Source organism: Gadus morhua, chromosome 3 (assembly GCF_902167405.1).
Source record: "Gadus morhua chromosome 3, gadMor3.0, whole genome shotgun sequence".
Lineage (NCBI taxonomy): Eukaryota > Metazoa > Chordata > Actinopteri > Gadiformes > Gadidae > Gadus > Gadus morhua.
Genome location: NC_044050.1, coordinates 19,681,577 through 19,707,606, shown reverse-complemented (window position 1 = coordinate 19,707,606; position 26,030 = coordinate 19,681,577). Strand labels below are relative to the sequence as shown.

Sequence of the window (26,030 nt, the reverse complement as noted above, 5' to 3'; positions counted from 1 at the left end):
CATGCTATGTACAAGTGCTATGCACACAATGAGGCGCACAAGAACACGCCGTACGCACCCAAACACACGCACGCACGCACAATTATTGAACTTGCATTATTGCAAGCATTGTATTTTCAGCTTTTTGCAGAAGCGAATAAATTGAACACTGCATTCATGATATTTGAACCTTTTTTTTAAATTACTATCTATGCTGAACGTGGTATTGCTTGATAACTGATGATCGATAAACCCGCACAGTTCATAGAGTCCAGTAAAGGCTTAGCTTTCATCCAGATTTGTTCAGCTCTATATTGTAACAGTGAACAATGAGCTTAATCCAACTTTTCATTTAGTTTGTGTATTCTTTCCTTTTTATTTGGCACTCTAGGCAGTGGCCCAAAGCTTCGAGTCTCACGGAAGTATTCCTTGGGGTCGTCTATGGACCTGGTGAGATCACATCGTATCTCCAAAACACACACAACACACAAACCCCCCCCACACAAACCCCCCCCCCCCCCCAACAAATCCCACACAGACCCTCACACACACATACATCACACCACACAAAAACATCACACAGACCCACACACACAGACCCCCCCCCCCCCACATCACATCACCCACATCACACAAAGACCCCCCCACACACAAACACACACACATCATAGACAGACCCCCACACACAGACATACCTCTATGGAACGTCCTTACAGCAGGCATCCCGTGCTACATGCTGAGGTGCTTCAGTAGCGATGCTTCTGGTGTCCCGGCAGGTGAGGAGCAAGAAGGATATTTTCCGCCACAGTGTTTTGCCCCGGCTCCAGCGTGCGGTCTCCAACGACGTCTCCGCCTCCTGTTCCCAACTCCATCCCCTGACGGAGGACCAGAGGACGGAAGACGCAGAGCTCTCTCAGGAGAGCAAACAAAGGTAGGTCCACCGATGGGAGCTGACCTAGAGCCAATGTCAATTGTTCTTCTTTGGACTCCCAGTTTCTTCTGTGTTTCTTATGATTAACAAGAGGATCGCGAAAGCGTACCCAACATGAGACTTTGTGACAAAGGCAACGGCATCTGATGCTCCCTTTTTTGGTCAAAGGGACCTTTGTGCGTTGACCTCATAGGTTAATCAGTGGCTGAACAGGACTGTCTCGTCACATCCCGGAACCAAAAGTGTTGTTTCCTTGTGCCTTCCCTTGTACACAGAGATTTAGATTTAGATTTAGGGCGTTTAGCAGACACTTTTATCCAAAGCGACTTACATTAAGATTACAAGATTATAGATGGCCTTTCCTGTAATTGTAAACTTCAAAATTGTGTGACCATTTCATTTAGATAAACCATTCCTGAATAAGCACAACTAGTGTAGGCTACCTTATTTTATTGTAATTATTATTTCATGTTTCATTGCCATGTTACCAGACAAAAATACCTGAAGGAAATCAACCCTGACTGCCAAAAAGTCACATGAGCAACACATTGACCTAGAAGATGAAATATGGCTACAGGCAGTGCATTTCAGGTTTCAAGAAGAAAGCGAATTAAGCTGTATTATTAGAGTACGGATCAGTTTGAAGCGTAATACAACGTAACACAAAGATACCACTAAGGTATGAAGCCGTCGAACTTGAAGTGGTAATCTGTCATCCCTTGGAGCATTTTGGAAGTAGTGTGTGTGGACTCTGACAAGTTTGGGCACATCTCTGCTCTCTTTTGCAAAGCTGTGGGACACGTTATTGGTTTAAGGGCCTCCACTCAATCGGTCATTTTCAACGGGGTCCATTTGTTGGATGAACAGTTAAACATGACATTGGTATACAGTTTCCTTTTGTCGTGTGAGTAGAACCCAAATCCGTAAATCCAAACTTCTAAAGTTGAGGGGAAAGCTCAATAATTACAAAGCGCATTCACGAGATTTCCTGTCGTAAACAAAGCTCGCGGCTGTCGTTGATTTGATATCCCTCGAGACCCACCCTCTCCGACCAGGTGAGCTCCCCTTCCCCCCCTGTCGGAGCCTCGCGGGATCTCAGGAATGCTGCTCGCGCTGCTACAGATGTTTCAGCGCTCGAGCCTGTCCGCTTCCAGCCTGCTAGCGGGAGAACAACTTGAGAAACTTGTGGTGACTCGTCCCGAACTGAGCTGCGCCACCCGAAAAAAGGGCAGTTCGCTAGTAGGATGCGGAGCAGAGGGGGGTTTTAAATCACATTTGTGTTCGCTTTTGTGGAAAATAACCCATACGCTCTCCGCCATGCCCGGCGAATCAAGCGGATTTTGAGGCGGACAGGAGACAGGTAAGAAGTATACGAAAAGGTAACGCTGACCGCTTTACCGATGTTACCTTTAGAACTTTTACATAGGGCTTGACTTTCGGTCGGTTGTCTTGTAGATCCGATCAACTTTGATTGGATATTGTTGTGATATTTTGCCTGTGGCTGTAACGGTATGTCTGTAAAGAACAGCTGCCAAGTGCCAACAGAGTTGCACAACTTGGTAGGCTAATGGTGGCTGCGGGACATGTTGCACAGGTGTGTTTCCTCAGCGCCCAGGCCAACGCCCCTCCTCAAGGACTTATCAGTTATTGAGGCTTGTCTTGTGTCATTAATGCCAGGCTACATTTAGGCGTTTGCTTCTTAGAATCTGTACTTTAAGATTGATACTCTTTCGTGTTCATCTTTTGTGTTTTTGAAATGGTCGACTGACGACTGGATAACTAATCGTTTCTCGATATAGGCAAGGGGAATACGTTCTCGTCATGACGATGCAACATTAAACCTATTAGCTACATTAAAAGTAGGCGTAGCTAACAGGGTTGATACATTAAAAGTCAATGTCAATCCGTCCCGTACAGTGTAACTTTGTTTATCTAGTATACAGCAGAGACAGACTGGACAGAATCATAATAGAGCTTAAGATTTGTCGTGCCCAGACTAGCCGCACTGGTTCTGTCTAGCTCATCTGATTGAGCATGTTTGGGGGACTCAACTTCCACTGGGCCACCCTCTCAAGCATTTATCACCCATATTCATTTTGTAAGTGTATATTGTAGTGTCCACCAAATTGCATTTATTGGGGGCAAGATACTGTAGTTGCTAGGGTCTTTGGCTCCCTTTGGAAAGATACTGTGTTCGATTCCCAGCCCTACCACTAGGGATTCCTGAGCAAGATGCCAAACCCCTTCCTACTCCCTAAGCCGCTTTGGATTAAAGCATCTGTTAGATAACTTAAGATAAGACGATACAAGATGTTTAGCCCATCTGCGCTTCACACAGAACATCGGCCTACGCAGTTGTACCCTGTGTATTGTATACAACCAAACATGTGACATTTACAAGACACATGGCTGGCAGATTTAAACCTCTGAGGTGTCATTTAATTTTAATAGGGCCGTTATTGCATTTACTCGACTATCTAATTAGGATTGGTTCTGGAGTCCGTCCATAAGCGCTGTCTTGCGGGGGACAGGAAGTGTGTGTGTGTGTGTGGGGGGGGGGGGAGGCTGGGAGGCAGGAAGGGAAAATGTTTGGTGTGCTATTTAAAGTCTGTCAGGTTGACTCCTGGTGTTAATGACCGCGCTGTGTGGCCTTCGGTCCTCGTCCTGCCCCGGTTCACAATAAAAACACATACTTAATTTCCTTTTTTTTTCTCTTCAGTAAGAGGAGGAGTGTCAGTGCATACTTCAGTCAGCTGAAGGTAAGACTCTGTCTGTCTGTCTGTCTGTCTGTCTGTCTGTCTGTCTGTCTGTCTGTCTGTCTCACTTCCTGCCTGCATGTTTTATTTTCTGCTGTGTGTGTGTGTGTGTGTGTGTGTCTGTGTGAGAACTACCTCCATGGGAGTGGTAAATCATCCGTCCATCAGCTCTGCTCAGCAAGCCTAGCTCACCTCGTTAAACGTGTGACTGGCTCACTGACTCACTGACTGACTGAGCTGTTCTCCCACAGCTGTTTGGCGGTCGTAGAGAGATGGACGCCCTGAAGAAGGAGCTGGAGGAGGAGCTCAAGACGAGCACCGAGGACCTGAGGAGCCACGCCTGGTACCATGGACCCGTGAGCAGAGAGGTGAGCACTGAGCCGCGCTGGGCCACCATACCGCGGTCATCCACTGGGTTCTCTCCTGCAGTAGGACCACGGCTTGATTGTTGCCGCATCTCGTCTGCAGCAGTTTCCTCCTCAATTAGTTTGGCTTTTTTTTTAAGACAGTATCCCCATTTCCACCTGTACAACTGTAAAATATTTGTAGCAGATTCAAGTCACTCAAGACACAGCCAAATGCTCACAGAGACACGCAAGCAAACACATACACATACACGTACAATGCAAGCTCACATAAGAAGTTGCACAATGCATTCCCAAATTTGGTCCCGACTCTGGTTGTGTGTCTTCATATAAGTAATATATAATAACTATAATAACTTGACTTGGATAGAAAGGGTAACACACGATGAATGTCCTTAGTGGAAGCACAGTTAACATGTTTAGCACAGGGGACCCAGGAGACAGACCTGCCCTGCTCTCTGTTGCCATCCAGGGGGCTGAGGCACTGCTGGAGAGGGACGGAGACTTCCTTGTGCGGGACTCCAGCTCGGGCCCCGGGGACTACGTCCTCAGCTGCTACTGGAGAGATGAACCCATGCACTTTAAGATCATACGAGTGGTCTTACGGCCCAAGAAGGTCTGCTTATTTTATTGTTCTGCTTCTTTATTACAGTAGGGCCTAATGTAACTTTATACTTTTTTTTATTTATATATAATAATTATTATAGATTATATAATATATACATTATTATATTATATAATTATTTATTGTATACACATATTATGAGTCTTAACATTGTTCGATAAAAGATTGTTTGGTATTTGTGTGTGACTATTTACTATCTAGTAATTTAGCCGACTCTCTTGTCCAAAGCCACTCGCAATGAATTATAATTTCTTTAGATGCGTGTCGTTATAATGAGCAGGTAGAGGATGGGCATCTTGCTCAAGGATGCCGGCTGCGGACATCGGGGTTTAAACCCAGAACCTTTGAGCCGGGAGTCATCTCCCTAACCGCTCCACTCTCTCTCACTCCCCTGGTGTCACAGGGCTACTCCCGGGAGCTCTTCCAGTTCGAGGAGGACCGCTTCGACAACGTCCCTGCTCTGGTACTCTTCTACGTGGGCGGGCGCCGGCCCATCTCCCAGGCCTCGGGCGCCATCGTCTTTCACCCAATCACACGGACCCTCCCTATCCGTGTCATCAGCGAGCGCCAGGCAGAGCGGGCAGGCGGCAGTGGCGGCGGCGGCGGCCACATTATGGCCGGAGGAGGAGGTGGTGTGGCGAGAGCGCGGACGCCACTGGATCGCTGCAAGAGGCGGAGCTTAAGCTACGCAGCCGCCGACATGCTTCACCTCAACAACCCGCTGCTCAGGTGAGCGCACGTTTACCTGTTATTAATGTGTCGGAAATGTGACACCACGCACAGGCTGAACGAGCAAGAGGACAAGACGAGCCGAGCGACGCATTATATTTTTGATGCAATGAACGCAATTATTATTTTCTACACTGTTTGAACTTGATCAGATGACGTTTGCGTTTGCAATTTATTTATTGTTTACAAATTATGAACCAGCTCATGTGGCAACTGTCTTTAAATCTGTCTGGGCTCTGAGCTGTCTCTATCTTTGCAATTGCAAATAAAGATTTACCAGAGCTTGTCTTTGGTCATGGAATTTTTCCAAGGGAGGAGAAGGCTTTTCGAGTTAGAATCTAGTACAATCTCAGTTGATTCAGCTTGTTTGCTTGCTTCCACGGCTGCATCATGCTGTGATTGTGTGCCAATTTGTTTAATATTTGGCAACCCGGCATCCCCAGAGAATATTGAATCATAACACACAGGCTCAAAGAAAAACAAATGTCCGACCCTCAACGGAAATTTCAAAGGAAGACAAACTGGCTCTAGCATTGTTGTCAGAGACGACAGTATTTCGACTGGCATTTTGCATATCATGATAATTTTATGGTTAAGTAAAGTGAATACTTTATGTACAGTACCTTTTTAAGGTTGGAATTAACCTAGCCATAGCCATTTAAAAAAAACCCTCCGATTTATTGTCGTTGATATACTTAAGAATAAATCCAATTTTTGTGTCTGCATATGGAAGTACAGAAGACCTCGACATCTTAGTTTGTAATCGGTTAAATAATGTTATAAACAGCAACAACAGAACAAATTAAAAACAATCAATCCTAATTTATTATGAAAGTCATACTGTCAGTCGAAGGAGCATTAACATAAAGCATTAGCATCAATTCTCAAAACAATCACACTTTAATATCATGCTGCAATGACCCAATCAGCAGGTCTCTCCGTTCTGTGCCTTGTTTTGAAGAGATGTAATTAAATGAGACTGTCATGTTTTTTTTATTGTTGCACTGATACCCACCCCCTGGTATCTGCAGGCATATGATGATAATCAGTCGTGTCATCTGTTGAACGACGATTTTCAGGGTCTAGCACGCACAGCTGACAGCCCCCTAACCCCCCCCCCCCCCCCATGGTTGCACAAGACCATGTGTGAGCCCTGCATGTTTTCAATCAGTAACAGGGTGTGAGGATATCTTGGCCCAACTCTGTCCCTTGTCCGTCCAACTATCCGTCTGGACGGTGGCCCGACACAGTTGACGTCATCTTAAGAACAGATTTCTTAAGAATAGTGACCATTCAAAGGATGGGGCATTCAAAGGATGCTGTTTTTTATTCTGACGCAAGGTTTTAAAAGATTTTGAAAGGTTTTAGTCATGTGATTTATAGTATAACCATTGGCTATCTACCAATAGTAAATGCATGGTTGTGTAGTCTTGCTCACACACACATTTGTCTTCTCTTGTTCCCTGGCAGAAGTGGGAGTCAGCCGGCGAACCTGCAGAACCTGGGACGGAGGCCGTCAATGCAATCTGCCCAATCTGACAGCAACCTGAGAAATGGTATACCCTTCTATAGCCACAGTCCACATGTACTAGTGACTCTAAGCATTAGTCTATTCCTCTGTACCTTTTGAAATCGGCAGATCGCATCCCTCTTATGCACATTACTATATGTGCACTATCCTGTATTAGCTTTGTGTCATCCAGATGTTTTTAACAATGCGTTGTTTCTTCTTCTGCTTCCTGGTTACCAGGCGTTCCTCAAAACGGTAAATCAGAGAAAGAAGGCCCCGCCCCCATCTCCCCAGTGTTCCGTACCGGTAGCGAACCCATGCTGAGCCCGAACACGCAAAGGTCACGCCCCTCTCTACCAGGTTAGACACTCGTTGCTACTGTTTTGTAATTGAGGGAGATGCAGGTTTTAAAAAAAGTAACTTATTTTTAAAATCCCAAATCCCAACACACACGCTTTTTTGCTGGGTATCCAGCACCCCTATAACTTAACATGTATAAGATACAAATGTGTAAACCATATTTTGGTCCCTAGGTGGAGGAGTGACCCTACGGGGGTCAGACGGGCAGCTTCACCCCCGTGCTCCTCCTAAACCCCTCAGGGTGTCAGTGGTATTCCCCAATGCTGTGCTCCCTTCCTCCTACGTCGCCCACGATGACCCCTCGTCCTTCTACGACGAACTCGTAGTTCAGGTAACCCACCGTAGCCGATTTATTGTACATTTTTCGGATCTCTGCAACGCATCAATTTTGTCCATCGGTCTGCGTTTCCGTTTTCACTTCATCAAAGTGGAGGTTCTGCATGTTTTGAGAGCTCAGGGATGTCTGGCTGGCTGGCTGTCCGGCTGGCTGGCTGTCCGGCTGGCTGGCTGTCCGGCTGGCTGGCTGGCTTCACCTGATCAGTGGAACCAGTCATGCCTGCCCACTAAGAGCAGCCTCTGGTGGTTTTGTCCAGGTGCCACCACCCAAAAACAAGAAGGGCCACGTGGACCGCCTGCGGGCCGAGGAGAAGTGGCAGAGCCGGGCCCGTCTGACGGAGACCTCCTTCAGCATCCTGGAGCCCCAGGACGAGGGCGCCGCGTCCCACTCGCACCAGAACCACGGGACGGACGGAGTGGAGGACTGGCATTTTGAGCGTCCAAATGTTTGTGATCCTATTTATTTATTTTCAAATCGCCCTAATATTTATTCATTGATGTTAATTATCATCATGATGCTGGAGTGTGATAACGGCGTGTCTGCCCAGGTGGATCCCGGCTCATGTTTCCAGTTGGACCGGTTTGAGTCGACGCTGTTGCCTGAGAACAACCGCCCCCTGGAGCCCAGCGTGCTGCTGGCGCTCAAGGAGCTCTTCGTACGCGCCGACGCCAGAACCACCTCTCTGCACATGCTCAGTGTGGACTGTCAGGTAACCACGGCTTTCTGACTCTGATGGAGCTTTGTGATCACTGTAGTTGCTTGACGTTAGCAACATAGTAGCACAGTTATTCATGATAAGTACATTTATTTTCCACGTTTCGGAGGTAATCCCAATGGGAGACGCGAGGCCAATGTGGGAGATCAAGTTGTTTAGGCAGATGGCTGAGAATCAGTGGACTGGGCTTCGTCTTAAGGCTCACAGCCGTAGCCTCATAAATGTGTGAATGATTGATCTATTTAGTGTCAATGATTGGCCCTGGAACACCTTATCAGGGCTCATGTATAACTCTTGGCCTTAATACTTCACACTTCGGCATCCAATTAAAAAGCTCTCCATTCCCCCCGGACCCTTGCTGCCCCCCCCCCCCCCCCCCAGGTTGCGCGCATCGCCGGGGTGTCCGACGAGCAGCAGAGGAGGATGGGCGTCGAGTCGGGGCTGGAGCTCGTCACCCTGCCCCATGGACACCAGCTGAGACAGGACCTCTTGGAACGGTATGCCCCCCGCCCTCCCCACCCTCCCCCCCCCGGCTCACTGAGCATCAGCCGTTGGTCCCTCTCCCCCCGTCACCGGCCCCGACCTCCGCTTCACCCTCCACCCGGTACTTGTCACCCCGCAGGCACCACCTGATCGCGCTGGGCGTAGCGGTGGACGTCCTGGGCTGCACGGGGTCGGTGGGCCAGAGAGCAGCTGTCCTGCACAAAGTCATCTCGCTGGCCCAGGCCCTGAAGGAGCACGCGCACAATCTGTATTCCTTCTCGGCGGTCATGAAGGCCCTGGAGATGCCCCAGGTGCGGCATTGAGAGCAGGACGTCTTTATTCTGGTGGCGCCGCTTTTCGGTTGGGTTTCAACAGCACGTAGTTGTTGTGAAGTTCCCAGCCGGGGTATATGGACTGCGAAGGCAGGCACCAGGGATGAGTTTAGTCTTTATATCCCTATTTTATTGTTCTTTTTGTTTGTTTGTGTAGTTATTGTGCTTTGTCCATTCGCGGCTATTTATTATGGGTGTGTATGGTTTTTTTGTGAGAGTGTATATATTGTGATTGTGTTTCCTTTTTCATTGTCTTTTTTAACTGTGTGTGTGTGTGTGTGTGTGTGTGTGTGTGTGTGTGTGTGTGTGTGTGTGTGTGTGTGTGTGTGTGTGTGCTCTCGCAGGTGGTGCGGCTCGAGATGACATGGCGCGCACTGAGGCGGAGCTTCACGGAGAGCGCCGTGTTGTTTGAGAAGAAACTCAAGCCCTTCATGAAGTCCCTGAGCGAGGGGGACGGTGAGTGCACTCCGCCGAGCGGAGCGGACACGGCTTCCCACCCGATCAAACGAGCACCTTTTATGACGCCACCAACGGAAACGTGTGAATCAGCACTGCTGTCAGAGCCCCCTAGCCCGGCTCCCCTCCCCGAGGACCCTCAGCCATTGCCTGGGTTTTAAATAGCAGATGGGTGATTAGTACATAGACGGCACCTGCCTCATTAACTCACCTGACTTCTAATGAGGTCCCGAGAGCCCCTTCTATCTCCCGCCCCTCTAAATGGTTGTTTCAGTTTGGCCATTGTTTTCCTCATGCTATTGCCTTCTGCCAACTGGGCTTGGTATCGTCTTCTCTCAAGAGAGTTTTCTTTTCTATTTAATGGCAACAAATATATTGTGGTCCATCTTTATCCAGCCCACATCGTGAATTTGTTCACATTTTGCCGGAATCCACCATGGCAGACACTGAGCGCAAACAAATCCTATTTAAATCCTTGTTCAGACTAGTTTAACTAATCCAGTTAAAAATAAGATGTGCAACACATCTCTGATTAATTAAAATGAGAGACGTGAAGTTAAAAGATGTAATTGATTATTTATTTATCCAATATATTCCTTTCGTATGTCTCCCAGACACGGTGGTGCAGGGTCCGGTCGCGGTGCCCCACCTGGTGCCCCTGCTGATGGCCATGGAGGGCCAGGACCCGGGGGAGGACAGCGAACGCGGCTGCCAACTCCTCTACGACATGCTGCAAGCGGCCCGCAACGCGGCGCTCAACGCTCCGGTCTACCAGCGACACGCCCACTCCCTGCTCACAGGTACCACGCCCACTCCCTGCTCACAGGTACCACGCCCACTCCCTGCTCACAGGTACCACGCCCACTCCCTGCTCACAGGTACCACGCCCACTCCCTGCTCACAGGTACCACGCCCACTCCCTGCTCACAGGTACCACGCCCACTCCCTGCTCACAGGTACCACGCCCACTCCCTGCTCACAGGTACCACGCCCACTCCCTGCTCACAGGTACCACGCCCACTCCCTGCTCACAGGTACCACGCCCACTCCCTGCTCACAGGTACCACGCCCACTCCCTGCTCACAGGTACCACGCCCACTCCCTGCTCACAGGTACCACGCCCACTCCCTGCTCACAGGTACCACGCGCGCCTCAGGCAGAGCTCACGGGCAGCCTCCACGTTCTTTAGAGAGGCGTCCGGGGAGATGGGGCACATTGTTTTTACGTTTGCTGATTGAAACGACCGACGCTGAGATGTAGCCACGGTGGGTAACCACGGCGACTGTACATCTTTCCCACCAGCAGGGGACTGGGAGGCGGTGCCGGAGTTACTGGAGGCCTTCCGGACCGAGTTCGCCCTGCGGCTCTTCTGGGGGGCGGCGGGAGCGGAGGCCGAGAGGCAAGAGCGCTACGACAAGTTTGACACGATCCTGGGCGTGCTCTCGGACAAGCTGGAGCCGGAGGAGATGACCCCCGTGCAGCACCATTGACCACGCCACCCATGGCCGCGCAAAGACTGACGTGCCATACGCACTTTTGCTCAGGGGTTTGCGGCGTCGTTCCAGCTGACCTTTGCCCTTTTGTGTTTTTAAGGCCAACACAGGGAGCCGACCTTTGAACTCTTTTTATCATTATCGATTTTTATCGTTTGGTGTGAACGCACCAAACTTGCACAGCGACAGTTTATGATTTGTCGCGCGACAAATGTGTCTTTTGGTGCGAACGCAGCTTGAGGTGGAGGCCGTGTTGGGGAGATGTTTTTGTTTACTTTTTGTAACCGGTTGAGCGAGTGCAATCGACCTTTTCCTGCTGTAATGTATATTGTACACACCACAAGCACAATTAATGTGGTGTGGTTGTATGGAGATCCCAAAGGAATGTTTATTAGGAGGTAGACCACATTTCAAGTGACTTGTTTTCTGGATGGACCTCTTCTGACTGCTGGTTTAGAGGCTTTATGTTTAGAGTTTTTAATCTTTATCAATAAGCATGTTATAGTCAGCTTCTGCTTTAACCCCCCCCCCCCCTCTCCCTCCTCCCAATAAACTGAGTTTAGAGAGCCCTCCTGACTATAAAAAGATATACACTGGATTTTTATATTTTCCCCAAATTGTTTATAAATGCAATAAAACTTTCTACCAGGTTTTTTATGACACTGTACCAGCTTTTTGCATGAATAAGTCATAGCATCGAATTTAAATGAAAACAAAATTGTTATATATTTTTTCGCTTAAGATTTAATGATACACTGTATGCACAGTAAATACATGGCTTATTCATATGTATAAGTGAATAATAAACTCAAAATAATGAGAAGTCCACTATTCCAGTAATAGGAAAACAAGAGAAAAGATAACATGTAAACATTAAGTGATTTGTCACAAGTGAGGTTCATAAATACTCCTATAAAGTCAAAAGGTGCTATGGTATAAGGAACGGCCTCTTTTTCTACAATAAAGATGGAGTTGTAATTAGCGAGTCTCAAAGATGCATTTTCATTCCATGAAAGAACCGCAATGCAACCGAAATATTTTAAGAGCAGGATGAACAGATTCAGAGATCGTGAAACAGCTGAAGAGACGACCATAGTTATATTCAAAGACAAAGAGGTAAAGGCCAGACTTATGACGGCCCAAGCGTGAATTACGGCTGGCCAACCATGTTAAAACCTTGCAAATGAAATCCCGACAAACTAGCAGACGGATCTAAATGATAAAGGTGAGGGCGTTTGATCGGATGAGAAAATAATCAAGGGGAAGACTTCCATCCTGTACATACTTGTTCTGGGGATTCGTAAATCCACAGATTAAATGCCACAACATCGGATAACATCAACCTTGGCTTTTGACGTATAAAGTGTCGGCTTACTATTCCTCCAAACAGGAAAATTATTTTGAAAACTGAAATAAGATATTTATTAACTCTTAACCTTTTTGATATTCATCCTTTGCTGCTCTGCTCTTGCTTTGGTTTTACTCAATATAAAAAAAAAGTAAATAAATAAATTTGGATAACCCTAAAAGTAAAATCTTCCGTAGAATGATAAAAAAATGAGGAGATGAGTTTAAAGATTAATATAGATCGATATTTAGTTAAAAATAAATACCCATGTTATAATTCTAATGCTTTGCATCCAGTTGGAGGTCACAAACTTTTCACATTCGTAGATCACATTATTGTGTAAGGTAGGGAGACTGCAATTCTTATCTAAAAGTGAACTAAAGCAACGATGGTTATGGTGACCACCTGCTCAGGTGAACCACTGAGATCAGGGTTTTCTTGCTTATTTGTTGAGTTTCTAAAATGGATACAAATCCTATGACAGTTAGTGTACAAAATAGCAACCTGAAGTAGATCATCTTTTATATAATAATGTGGTGCACAAATTAAGGTGATGGGGTAAAAGTCTTTAAGAAGACTAGCATTGCAACAGTTTCATGTAGATGAAGATAGTGGGTGTATGTGTGTACTATTGATTGACGTTGACATAGGATGAAGGGATGTAGCCCTCCTCTCCACTGGCTCTCAGGACCCTCATCCAGCCGTCCCCTTTATCGTCCTCCATCACACTCAACTGCTCCCCCTCTGTGATCGAGACTGTGCCCTCGCTGTTGCCTACAGACACACACACACACACATACGCAAAGGCATCAACAACTGAAAGCATTGGGAATGTATGTAAAGAGACGTTTCAACACACACACACACACACACACACACACACACACACACACACACACACACACACACACACACACACACACACACACACACACACACACACACACACACACACACACACACACACACACACACACACCCCCCTTTTGGACTTACCGTCAAACGTGTACAGAGCAGTGCACTGGCCAATGGGAGTCTCCACATCTTCAAACTCGTCAAACTCATACTCGTTCTCGCGGGTCGACTGCCGCATGCTGCAGAGTTAACAAGAGAACGCATGACCCAGACATGATACACCTGGCATCCTAGAGATGGTCCTTTAAGTAGACATCACTTCTGTGGACACATTGATATGCATTTAGAGTCACAGTGGGCCTCACCCTGACTGGAGGTTGTTGTTAAAAGCATTGGCGGACTCCTCTCCTCCAATGGCTTCTGCCAGCCATGTCTGTAAGGGAACCAACAGCAGATGGACCAGACTTCACATCGACCGCAATTGTTTATGCATGACCTCCTTGTGTTTGTATATGTGCTGCGTTGTGTGTGTGTGTGTGTGTGTGTGTGTGTGTGTGTGTGTGTGTGTGTGTGTGTGTGTGTGTGTGTGTGTGTGTGTGTGTGTGTGTGTGTGTGTGTGTGTGTGTGTGTGTGTGTGTGTGTGTTCATATTCAGTACATGCATATTCAATGTGTGCGTGTGAAAGACCTCATATTTGGCGAGTTCCCCACGCAGGCGCCCGATGTTGTGGGCTGTTTCCTGGATCTGGGGCTCCAGGCTGGACGGGTCTCCCATCTGGGGGGTCTGCTCGTACACCCCCTTCATCTTCTCCAGCGCCTCACTGCCAGGACGCAGAAGGGGTAGAAGAGGAGGGGGAGGGATGACGAGGAACCAGAAGAGCAAAGAAGGACATTTGAGGAGGGGGGGAAAGGAGGACGGTGGAGTGGAAAAGGTCATAGAAGAGCACAGGGAGGTTGACAGGGGGGAAGAGACGGGGAGGTGACAGAAAGAGGGAAGGAGGCGAGGAGGCGACAGAGGAGCGGAGGGGAGAGGAGGGTACAGAGGAAGATTAACGTGACTCATTCGAGATTACCCATTCATTCATCGGTCGGTTCTGCCCAGCGTTCTGCCATAAAAATGCCTGTGGTGAGCTGTGCCCTGTGTGACTAACCTCTTCGCATGAATGAACCGTGCAAAACAAACAATACACAGAGATCTTAAATATGTAGTACAAGTATGACAATTAAAAAATAACACTTCATTAATCAATGCTTGACACTTTCTGGGAGTGTAGACATACTTTCAGTATGCTGCGGTTCCATAGATATCAGATGGCTTTATAAGAGCCTTTAAAGAATCCTCCCACAACAAAAAAGACTTTCAGAATAGTAACGTTAATCTACGTACAAATGTATGTATGCATGTATGTATGTATGTAAGTATGTATGTATGTATGTACGCATGTACGTACGTATGTCTGTATATTTATCAATACTTATTAATACAAATCTTGTTTGATTTGCACTTTGCTTCCTCCCTACCGGGACTAATTAAGTGTTGCGCCGTCAGATCTTTGTACTGATGAGGGCTGCATGGGATGGAACCGAAAAGGGAAGGGGAGTTTCGGAGACAGGGGAGACTTTCTAAGGTCAAGGGACACGGATCTCACCTCTGGTCCTGTGCCTTGGTCAGCTCCTTGGTGATGTCATCAATCTTCGCCTGCAGCTTCTTCTTCCTCTGCTCAGGGGGAAGGTGGGAGAAGTCTTCTGCTGCAGGAGGCTGAACACACACACAGACACACACACACACACACACACACACACACACACACACACACGATTGATTGGGTCATTTGGGATTCGCTCTCTGAATCATCGATCATCTTTCGAACGTACGCAACCAGAGCAGAAAGACATGTATTCACCACTAGATGTCACTCTTTCCCCAATCCGCAATAACTTGTAATAAAACAGATTTTGGTGAAAGTGTGAAATGGTTTTCCCCACACTGAAACTGAAAGCCCTTTTTATTTAATATAAATAAATAGAGCTTTCTAGATTAATACATTTTACAAGTTAGGCTGTTATTCTCCACCACAGTAATGGAATGGTAGTCAGACACAACTACACCACAAAGGAACCAGGGAGATATGGAAAGACGGAGAGGAGTAGTTATATAGGTCAAACCCCTGTAGCATCCAGACATTAAAAACAGGATAAATCTTCCTGAGGTTAATCGGGGAAAACCACTGAATATAAATTAAAAAATTATAGTTGCTGATCAAGTGTGATTCTAAATGAATTGATATTACAACGGTTGATTAAATAAGGGCAACTCAATAATATGATCAATATTATGTTGAAAACAACATTTATGAATAAAATGTTTTTGGACAAAAGTCTACAGATGACAAATAGTTTCACTTTTTGTTAACAGTTTAGCTCTCGCGTTGGAAACAATTTATGCCAGATTTCTCTATGACCAAACACACATGATGAGCAGATAGTATTCCCCTCTGAACAGATCCCACCACCGGATTACTGAGTCCAACCGCACGTAACTATAACAGCCGTTACCATGTGCTTTTCAGCATGTGAAATCTAGACAGAGAAAAATGGTAGACTTCATGTAAGACACACACAAAACATTTAAAGTACATGCCAGTTAGTGTTTTTTTCCAGACGGGAGAACGTAGCCTCAGACACACCTATGTCAGCATGCATCCTATTATTAATACATTCATTGACTCTTACGACTTAACATAAGCATGCTGTGTATCATCATCATGAATGAATGGGTGCTGCGCCAACAACAAGAACGACACAACCTAACGATGCGACATCAACAGGACATTGGCTGCCACGGATGGAGGGGGGCGGGACCAGAAGGTACCGGGCTATCTGATTGCCCCAGTGCAACTCACCCAGGTGTGCTTGAGCAAGGGTCTTAAAGAGGCTACCCTGGGCGCGACACAGCGCTTCAAGTCCCGCAGACAGAGGAAGAGGGGGGATTGTGGCAATTTGGAGAGGGGAAGGGAGCGGAGGGGCAGGGTTGGGCCGCCAGGTGGGAACGGAGACGAGGGGGGAGAGAAGGGGGGAGGGGCCGACTGAGAATCAGAAGGAAAGAGAAAATGATAGGATTTATTTGAAAGCTGACTGAGAAAAATGTGGAAGGGGTTCAGTTCTGAGTAAATAAGTTGAAGAAGGGCAAATGAAAGAGGAGGGTGATTGAGTGAAATAAGTGATTATTCAGCACCTTGTGGACCCAGTGTGATAGAGCAAGGACTGTTTGGGCATGTCGCAGCAGGAGATTGAATAACCCTCCAGGGCAAAGGGGCGGGGGAGACATGAGTGGAATGCGTTTGTGTGTATTTGTATGCCTGTTTGTGATGTCTACAGCGTGCGAGTGTGAGTGTGAGCTTGAATGTATGTGTGTGTGTATGTATGTGTATGATTTGGTGTGGAAAAGTGTAAGGAGAGAGCAGAAGGGATTAGAAGAGAGCAGAATTTGTGAAAATAAGCAACCGACAAAATGAAGGTCCCTTCCCTCTCTGTTCCCTCCCTCCTATGACATTTCTCCACCATTGAGAAGTTTTGCATCCACACACCTGTGAGGAGTTATATGTGGAATATGAGATTGACCAGCAAGATTGAAGCCCTGATCCAATCAGTGAAGACTTGTCCGGATGGTAGGATTTGAGAAAGGTAGAGCCAAAAATCGCGACTGTCATACAGAAGCAGGTGCAGTCAACTCAAAACTGATTTTCTCACAGATCATCTCCCTCACTAATAGCTGACGGCTATGGCAATTTTAACAAGCAAGACTCAGATTATAGCTTGTGAATCATACCTACAGCAACAGAGCAATGAGAAAAGTGTGGTTTGGATAGAAGGTGACAATAAATGGAGAGAAAAGGACGTTGGAACAATAAGGCATATTTGGGCTTTAGGATTCTACTTCAATTCCGTTCATGGAGCTTCTTCAGAATAGCGGAGTAGCATTTTACCTTTGTTTTCTTGCTAAAAGGCCAGAGCTTTGGCCTAACTCGCTGCGGATAGAGGCTTAAGTCAGAGGTTGCTGGTTTGATTCCCTGGGTGTAGTCTTCAAACTCCACATCGGCGGGTCTTTCGAAACCGGACTTGTGTTGCTCAATGAAAAGCAATGAATCCTATGAGGCAAAAACATGCAAAAACCCAACACACCCATGCAAACATCCCCCCAAACACACACACACACACACACACACACACACACGCACACACACACAGTTAAATATAAGTAGAGACTGGTGTACTGGAAAAAATTTCACACCCACATGCAAACGCAAGAAGGCAGGAAGGTTACCTGTTTCTCGTTAGTTTTACCCCCTGCTGAGGAGATGCCTTCTAGACACTTAGAAATGATGGGCATAACCCTTTTCTCCATCTCCGAGAACTGGCAGTAACCCTCTGCCAGTCGTCTGATCCTCGTCTCCTCCAATTTCTGCATGCTCTGCTCAGTACATACCACACAAATACACATAAGCAGGCATTCACACACACCATTGTTTGGTAAAAGGATGATATTTGGGATAATGAACACAATACCTCAATAACTTTTTCTTTTTGTCAGTGACTCAGAGTGTGAGTGAGTGAGTGAGTGAGTGAGTGAGTGAGTGAGTGAGTGAGTGAGTGAGTGAGTGCCCATATAACACACTACCCATGTGTGAGACTTAAAAACATACACTTTGAAAAATGTAAATGAAATTGTTTTACCAGCGCAGTCTTACGTTAAAGATTTGAGGTATCTCTGTGTAGTAAAAGTGGCTCTGCTCCTTGTTGTATTTCTGTAGTTGGGCTGCATAGTCATTCCTGCACTCCTCAGCTGTGTGAGTGCGGGAGCTGGAGTGCTGCTTAGCCTAAAAACATCCGGAGACAGAACCAACACATTCAGACACTCAAGAAAGTCGAATTATTGCCTTAGTCCGACTATGATTGGATTATTAAAATGCATGTATACACCTTAGTCGGACTAAAAAATCGAATGGAGTTACTCAGTATAATTAAGACCCTAGATTATTCGTTTGTTAGTCGAATTAAGCGTGCATGTATACGGTCAATCGGATTCGAATCGGATTATGCGTTCTACGCATGCTCGAGATTTTTCCCAGGGGCCTTGAGTATAAGGAGACGATAATTGTGTTGTTGTCGCCGTCAGAAAACTAGAAGCTGCCATTTATTTAAAAAGGTGGCGGAGAAGATGGAGGAAGTCGGTGAAGTGCCAACGTAGTTACCCCCTATAAGAAGTGTATCATCATCAACATGCATTCAGTACACATTACGCTTCTGTTACGAGAGTTGCGTATGTGTGTGGGCGAGAATGGCAGTGTGATTGAGTGATTCCCGGAGGAGCATATGACCGAGGTCGGAACAATGGAGCGTCGGAGAAATGACATGGACCTGAAGTGAACTGACAGCTGTCTACTGAGAACATCTTTCTCGAACGCTGCGGCGGCCTGAGTTTGTTGTTGCTAGTGACGTAAAGCGGTCAACCGGTGGCTATATTATCACTAGCTGAAATGGGCACAGCGCCACCTATCGTAACGGGGTATCGAATGCTTCTGCCATGAATTGATTTTCTCACCGCCATGTGTACTCGGACAATTGCAGTTGTCCGATTGAGGAGCATAGTCAAACTATGGCTTAGGTCGGCTTAATCTGTGCGTGTAAATTTGCTGAGTGTTAACGGACAGAAGAACCAACACATTTAACAGACAGAAGAACCAACACATTGTTAACAGACAGAGGAACCAACACATTTAACAGACAGAAGAACCAACACATTGTTAACAGACAGAAGAACCAACATAGTTAACAGAGAGAAGAACCAAAACAGATAACAGAGAGAAGAACTAACACAGTTATAAGACAGAAGAACCAACGCAGTTAAGAGAGAGGACAACCAACACAACGTTAAAGGACAGAAACAAAACAACGTTAACAGAAAGAAGAACCAACACAATGTTAAAAGACAGAACCAAAACAGAAGCCAAAACACAGCCAACCCGCCCACCAACACATGAAAGGACTTAGAAAGAGAGGCCGGGGGACGATGAATGGAGAGGAATAAAGGAGGATTGAAAGAAAGAAGGTATGGAAAAAGAGGTGGCAATGTGTGTGTGTGTGTGGGGGGGGGGGGAGAGGGAGGCAAAGAGAGGGAGGAATAGGAGAATATAAAGTAGAACCCAACTTTGCGGCGAATACAATTCAACTAAATAAATCAAAAACTCAGCTTGTTTACCTTCTCCACGTCCAGCTTGGTGGCATTCACGTCAGCCTCTGTTTTCTCCGCATGCTGTGTTGCTTTCTCGGCCTCGCCCCACTCCTTAGCAAATCGCTTTTTAGTCTGGAGGAAGACAGACACATGCACATATAAAGCAAGGTACAAACATAACCACATATACACACACCTGGGTAGCCTAAAAGGAAGATCAACAGCATGGGTCCAGCGTATGAAAAGCATTCCTTCAATTGTAATTCTTTTGATATCCGCGAAGAGCTTCACACAGACACAGATTGGTGATCATTTTTTTGTTAGAACTATTTTCACGGACGACGAACGACACTCACACTTTCCAGCTGTTTGAGGCTGGCCTCCAAGCTCTGTTGTGCTTTCTTGGCGTCTGCGAGATGCTATGGAGGGAGACAGGTGAGGGGGGTTACAGCATCTCATCCACAATATGCATCACCTAACTTCTACTTTAATGGGCCCCATATTGGATCATCAGGTGGTCTTAGCCATTTTCAATGTACGATGGATAGAGCAAACTGCACATTGTAGACATACCATAGATAGAGCAACCTGTACATTGTAGATATACCATAGCTAGAGCAACCTGTACATTGTAGTTGTACGACAGATAGGTCAACCTGTACATTGTAGATATACCATAGATAGAGCAACCTGTACATTGTAGTTGTACGACAGATAGGTCAACCTGTACATTGTAGACATACCATAGATAGAGCAACCTGTACATTGTAGATATACCATAGATAGAGCAACCTGTACATTGTAGTTGTACGACAGATAGGTCAACCTACTTAGCATACCAGTGGACTGTACCAACTAGTAGGCTCAAGATCTATCCATCGTACAGCCGCTTGTAGACTCCTACGTGTGAGCTCATTGTAGTGTACGGCCTGAAATGGCCTGTAACGGCTTATCCTGACATCATGGGGGTTCCCTAAACATGACCTTCTAGCCTTCCATTTGGTTTCCTTCCCATCGCCGAGTCTTTTCCTCACCGTCTTGCGCTCGCCTTTGAGGTCTTGCAGGTACTTTGTGAGCTCCACACAGATGCCAGTCATCATGTTCTCAGCGATGACCTCCCGTTGGCCGGCATAGTCGTTCATCTCATTCAGGATGTCCTGGAATGCAGCGTGATTGGAGAACCTGGAGGCGCAGGCGGGACAACATTAGGAAATCTTGTTTGTTTTCTTTTGTCCATAGGGAAATATATCAATAGGGATCTCACCGATGAGAATTTGGCAAAGTCAACTGGGAAAAGATGGGTGGGACAAGGCCATAAAATAAACAAAGTCTGTCCTTAGCTTTGAAAGCTTTGAGTTGCATGCATGGGTGCAGTTGAAACGCTCTTGGCTCCGGCAAACACATACACACACCAGAACAATTTGACGTAGCTGATTGCCTTCATGTCCTTTGGGGGCGCTAGCTTCAGCTCACCTGGACACCCTGGTGAACACTGGCTTAATGACTGTAGTTCACCCATGACACACCGTCAGCATGTATCATGACAATGTGAACACATGCTTGGTAGAACAACAACGAAAAATGTAACAGTGACAGGAAGGGCTGGGGCGATGGTCTTTTAGGAAGCAGAGCTTTTAATTAAAGTCAGTATGGTGCCCATACGTCTAATGCCACCGTGAGCCTTAGTCAGATGGTATTCCCATAGGTTGTGAGTAAATACGTCTAATGCCACCGTGAGCCTTAATCAGATGGCATTCCCATAGGTTGTGAGTAAACCTGAGCCTTAATGAGTGTGGCTAAAAATGTTTTTTTTTTTCCAATTTCAGATGCTGAACACAGAACAGAAAAGGGATGACTGCAAGACATGGGGCAGAGCGGTTAGGATATCAGTTGAAAATGGTTAAGAATGAGAGCCAATAGGCATGACTCTCTCGTTCTCGTTCTCTCTCTCGTTCTCTCACTTGCTCTCCGGCTCCTCCTTGCTTCCTCGTTTGGTGTACTTCTTAGTCAAATTCCTATTAAGCAGAGACGGGGGCAGAGTGAGACATACTGCACATTCTAGTTCCTGTTTGGACCCAAGTGGCACACATTCATAGTCGACTGTTCGTACAATTCAACAGCCAAATTGTAAGCCACAGCTTAAGGGTATGTGGGCAACGTCTAGGGGTGCGTCCAGCTCACCTGAGCTGCTTGGCGTAGCTCTGTTCTATCTCAGTGCGCTCCTTCACAAACTTGATATAGCGCTCCACAAGGTCAAGGCCCGACTGGGTGTGTTTGTCGATGACATCATACTGGTCCTAAGGAAATGGAAACAAATATTTGACTAGGTGAAAAAAAAACGGGAATACTCAGGACATTGAGACACAAGCACTGGCGCTCTACGTACACAGATATTTAAAACCTAATTTTTGCCTATCTCTATGGGCTTGGCTATTTGCAATCAGTGGCAGGAGCTATAAAACAGAAGGGTGATGGGGGATAAAGAGCAAAGGGTAACGCAAACAATGCACTTGTTTGATTGCATGCAATTGCTAGAATTACAACGAGACCTCGAAAACAATGACCAAATAGTCCCGTGAGACAGTTAAGATATTGAAAATCCATCTGGAAAAAACAATTGATTTCCAAATATGGGTGCGGCCTTAACACCAATAAGCGGCCATCTTGCTCTGGTCGTTCTCGAGGAATCCGGTTTAAAGTAAAAAGCAAAACATATTCTATCCTCAGAGCCTTCCGTTCAGATTTGTGTTTATCTTTTGACAACATTATTCATTCAGTTTAAGGTAAAAAGTGTTTTGTTAGCTCCCTTTCATTTATTTTTAATTTGGCCGATTGCGACCCTCCATGTTCGTCAGGAACTAGAACTCCCTCCCCCAAAAGTTCTGATCGGTCCAAGCATTTTGATTTTTTTTAGAAAAGGCTTTCAACAGGATTGAAGCCACGCTAGACCAATCAGCAGAGAGAAGCAGAACGTGACCTTGCGATATACTTCTCATGACGCCAATGTCTCTTTCTATTTAGGGGCTTATCAGAGCCATTACCTCGTGGGATGTCACACATCAAATCAAAGCTTGTCTATCGGTTTCCTTAAACATACTGTGATTTGTCAGTTGCAGCCTGGCCCATAGAAGCCATCTAGTGGTTGTGGTTGCGTGTGTGTTTGTTTATGTGTCATTAATAAACCCAGGCAGCCGCAGGTAGGGGTGACTGGCTACACTACATGTATGGATGAACCAGTTCTCTGCGACTTCTATTCTGGTACAGCTCCACCTTCAAAAACCAAATCATTATACTGTTAAACTCTTCAGACACACACACACACACACACACACACACACACACACACACACACACACACACACACACACACACACACACACACACACACACACACACACACACACACACACACACAAACCTGTTACGCAGGTAGATCAAGAGTATCTGTAGTCTTATACGCATGTGAAAACACACAGTGAACGCATACTCTCAAAGAACACATATGTTTGGTAGCGTGTAATCACACCCACAAAAACAAAACAGTAGGTGGGGTCTATGGTAGTCTGTCAGACAATAATCTTAACTATTCTACCGTTGTTACTGTGTGTGTGTGTGTGTGTGCGTGCGTGGGTGTGTGCGTGCGTGTGTGTCTGTTAGCATGCCTGTATGAGTGTTGTGTGTGTTCTCCTAGGTCGTAGAATCTCTTGGTGCCTGAGACACAGATACAGTTTTCTAAAAGGGTGGCGCAGGTCTGAGGGGAGCTAAATGCAGATCATACACTAACATAGTTTGCTTTGTCCTGGATAATATGTGCGCGAGAGAGAGACAGAGAGGAAGAGAGAGAGAAAAGGTTTCTGAGAGGATGCCTGAATTCCAGAGACCACAACAAATCTATGTATGAGAAAGACAGAGAGACAAGACAATGAAGGAATTGGCAAACAAGACGATTTGAACAGGGTCTGGATGACCTTATAGTTAACTTATTTGGAGCCTCCGCCCTATGACGGACACTCCCAGGGGCCTATCTAAAGTCACACTGGGTCAGTCGTGTCCCACCCCTTTATGAGAGCAATGTGTTCTACACCGTCCTGAGCTAAACTGCGATTATTCATGAGCTGCTAATAGTTTGCACATTGCTCCTCTACTGCCAGATTCTTCTTTCTGTGCTTTTTTGGGAACTAGAACCAAAAGTGCACAAACTCGTAAACTCTTGTCTACTATGTATGTCACAGACAAGTTGCAACATCTATTCCCCACAACCAAGGTTGCATGTTTCCATTGCTTTCCCATGGCTACAGTCGTGTGGGAAAACCAGCGGCAACAAAAACCTGGGAACCATGCCTTTTCCAGGGACACTCTTGGGCATCTGACGTTGCCTTTTGACCCCAAAAACAAAACTGTCGTCACACAGATATAGGCTTACTGGAAGTAGAGGGGGCACGTGAGCATCGCGGGCACAGCAGGTCTGTAAAGGAAAAGCTACTGTATATAGGACTTTGTGTTCACAATATAAACATCCGTCCGTATGGAATTGTAGACGAAATGACAGCATGAGGAACCATATTTTAGCTTGCATGGCCACGCGTTGCACACAGGAGGATTGTTGTTGTCACAGTCACACACTGGGAAAGGGAATCACGTCTTAATTGGATTTGGGAATTGTGGCAATTGACAAATAGGCCTATGACATGTCAGAAATAACTTGAATAGATTTCCTTTATTTTCGCCCACATACAGACAATTGTGACATTGTAATTAAATAGGGTAGTGGGTCTAGTCACGGGTTTCCTAAGGCCCCTTACAGTCATGTAATTAACTGGACATGGTACGAGTATAATTTAACACCGAAGCATAACACGTTGACAGTAGCCTAGGATTTATATAGGTATTGTTATGGTGAAGAAAATAAATGTATCCGGATGCACAGGAAGAAAATAGTAAGGAACGAGAAAGAAAGCATGTAGTTCAAAGTGATCTTGTCACGGTGCAATCTGTGCTTGAGTCAGCGCTTAAAAATTGAGATAAGACTATATAACTCGTCCCTTTCACATACACGAAGGCCCAAGAGAGAACTTTTTAAGTCAATCATAACCAACATCCAAGTGGAAAACGGTAGGCCACCCCAGAATGTATCCCAATGTGTTTTACAGCAGGCAACATGAACTAGCCCTAGGTGAAAAGTGGCAACTTAAACTATGTGTCGCTAAACTCCGGATCATTTTGTAGTTTAAACGTGTGTGTGTGTGTGTGTGTGTGTGTGTGTGTGTGTGTGTGTGTGTGTGTGTGTGTGTGTGTGTGTGTGTGTGTGTGTGTGTGTGTGTCTGGGGGGGTAATGTGCCATTCCTTCCATGCAGTGATAAGGTAAGCGCCTAGGATTGCGAAACACTGTGGCTCTCCACATTAAAGGTGTCGTATTGTCCTGTCAACGCGGAGCTGCCTAACCCAGGCCTAGAGCACGAAACAACGTCCGATGCAGAGCGGGTCAAGGAAAAAACAATAGCCCCTACAGCCAATTACTTTTTCGAGGATGTTGGTCATTAAAACGCAAACCAACAAACCCCTCAGAATAGTACTTTAAATAGGGGCTTAGTGCATCGTGTTATGTCAGCTGTCAAAAACTTACCCAAAGATCGGTTCCCCAATCCATGTTTTTGAAAGTTGTCGCGCAGCGAAATCTACCGAAATGCTGGCTATAAGTGAAGTTGTATATGATACCCAGAATCTTCCCTCTCGAAAGTGAAGGAAGGAAACGATTCAAGGAAGTCGACGCCTTCTCTTTGGCGAGCCTGTTTCTTTAAACGAAAGAAAATATGTTTGCTTGGTTTTCCTGAAACAAGTTTGGTCCCAGGCGCAGTGAGAGAGAGAGCGAGGGAGAGGTGGAGAGCGCCGTAGAGTGACCGGGAGAGGGAGGGAGAGAGAGAGGGAGGAAGGGGAGGAGGGCGTTTTTTGAGTGCGATATGCGTTTCAGCAAATATGACTCGTCAGTCATATGCACAACTATATGAAATACTGTAGCCTATGTATTTTTTATTTTTTTATTTTGTGTTCATTTATGTTACACATGTATTGGCGCAGTCGCTAGTGCGTGCCAATTAAATTCAGAATGCAGCAATTGATTTCGATAGCATTGTCTCGATCACCCTGAATAAGGCATAAACCTGATCAACTACAACAGTGTGTAGGCTACGCTTTGCATTGAAATGATGACGTGCCCTTACCTGCATTGTTTCACGTGGCCGCGCCTCTTTTCAGGTGGGGTTGAACAAGCCTGACACCAAGTGTTGTCAAACAGGAACACAAATATTATATATTTTCAGCAAATATGATGCAGCCTGTGTATTTTCTAGGGAATAGCTTAACATTAAGGCTGTTTTTTAAAGACTTTATTACAGTCAAATTAAAAACAGACATCAGTCACTCCGCAGTGTATATATGTGTGTGTGTGTGTGTGTGTGTGTGTGTGTGTGTGTGTGTGTGTGTGTGTGTGTGTGTGTGTGTGTGTGTGTGTGTGTGTGTGTGTGAGAG

The 26,030-nt window shown here is 46.0% G+C and overlaps 2 protein-coding genes and 1 long non-coding RNA gene across 8 annotated transcripts in view; 1 reads left to right on the top strand and 2 right to left on the bottom strand.

The window, feature by feature from the left end:
• LOC115540759 (uncharacterized) overlaps nucleotides 1–811 on the bottom strand; it is a 2,862-nt gene extending 2,051 nt beyond the window's left edge. The window contains exon 1 of the long non-coding RNA XR_003976225.1: nucleotides 675–811. This is a non-coding gene — a long non-coding RNA (uncharacterized LOC115540759). The remainder of the gene's footprint in view (nucleotides 1–674) is intronic.
• Nucleotides 1–12,052, top strand: part of sh2d3a (SH2 domain containing 3A) — a 14,035-nt gene extending 1,983 nt beyond the window's left edge. For 2 of the 4 annotated variants that reach the window (XM_030352310.1, XM_030352311.1), the window contains 16 exons: nucleotides 371–429; nucleotides 756–910; nucleotides 3,630–3,669; nucleotides 3,918–4,034; nucleotides 4,504–4,647; nucleotides 5,060–5,385; nucleotides 6,856–6,941; nucleotides 7,136–7,255; nucleotides 7,429–7,586; nucleotides 7,849–8,037; nucleotides 8,140–8,301; nucleotides 8,689–8,804; nucleotides 8,930–9,101; nucleotides 9,467–9,578; nucleotides 10,193–10,378; nucleotides 10,881–12,052. In XM_030352310.1, coding sequence (XP_030208170.1) covers nucleotides 371–429; nucleotides 756–910; nucleotides 3,630–3,669; nucleotides 3,918–4,034; nucleotides 4,504–4,647; nucleotides 5,060–5,385; nucleotides 6,856–6,941; nucleotides 7,136–7,255; nucleotides 7,429–7,586; nucleotides 7,849–8,037; nucleotides 8,140–8,301; nucleotides 8,689–8,804; nucleotides 8,930–9,101; nucleotides 9,467–9,578; nucleotides 10,193–10,378; nucleotides 10,881–11,068 — 2,330 coding nt within the window. In that variant the 3' untranslated portion in view covers nucleotides 11,069–12,052. Of the gene's footprint in view, nucleotides 1–370; nucleotides 430–755; nucleotides 911–1,698; nucleotides 2,271–3,629; nucleotides 3,670–3,917; nucleotides 4,035–4,503; nucleotides 4,648–5,059; nucleotides 5,386–6,855; nucleotides 6,942–7,135; nucleotides 7,256–7,428; nucleotides 7,587–7,848; nucleotides 8,038–8,139; nucleotides 8,302–8,688; nucleotides 8,805–8,929; nucleotides 9,102–9,466; nucleotides 9,579–10,192; nucleotides 10,379–10,880 lie in introns of those variants that run through there. The other 2 variants (XM_030352312.1, XM_030352313.1) reach the window with 2 other exon arrangements.
• On the bottom strand, nucleotides 11,798–25,420 carry trip10b (thyroid hormone receptor interactor 10b). Of its 3 annotated transcripts, XM_030352315.1 has the most exons (15): nucleotides 25,129–25,420; nucleotides 21,687–21,802; nucleotides 21,467–21,520; nucleotides 20,540–20,687; nucleotides 19,862–19,924; nucleotides 19,533–19,637; nucleotides 18,022–18,150; nucleotides 17,598–17,744; nucleotides 17,260–17,421; nucleotides 15,830–15,853; nucleotides 14,923–15,032; nucleotides 13,962–14,094; nucleotides 13,640–13,707; nucleotides 13,416–13,513; nucleotides 11,798–13,193 (listed from the first exon to the last, which is right to left on the bottom strand). In XM_030352315.1, the coding sequence occupies exons 1-15, from the start codon at nucleotides 25,150–25,152 to the stop codon at nucleotides 13,048–13,050; spliced, it is 1,527 nt and encodes a 508-aa protein (XP_030208175.1). In that variant the 5' UTR covers nucleotides 25,153–25,420; the 3' UTR covers nucleotides 11,798–13,047. The 3 variants fall into 3 exon arrangements, with proteins under 3 accessions (XP_030208175.1, XP_030208176.1, XP_030208178.1); XM_030352316.1 differs by lacking the exon at nucleotides 15,830–15,853; XM_030352318.1 differs by lacking the exons at nucleotides 21,467–21,520; nucleotides 21,687–21,802 and having other exon boundaries at nucleotides 25,129–25,410.
• Nucleotides 25,421–26,030: the final 610 nt, after the last annotated feature.

Coding starts and splice junctions, on each gene's coding strand:
- trip10b (XM_030352315.1), bottom strand. CDS start 25,152: ATGGATTGGGGAACCGATCTTTGG. Junction 18,151..19,532: donor CCAAGCTGGACGTGGAGAAG/GTAAACAAGCTG, acceptor GGATGTTTTTAG/GCTAAGCAGCACTCCAGCTC. Junction 13,708..13,961: donor GGGAACTCGCCAAATATGAG/GTCTTTCACACG, acceptor GTTCCCTTACAG/ACATGGCTGGCAGAAGCCAT.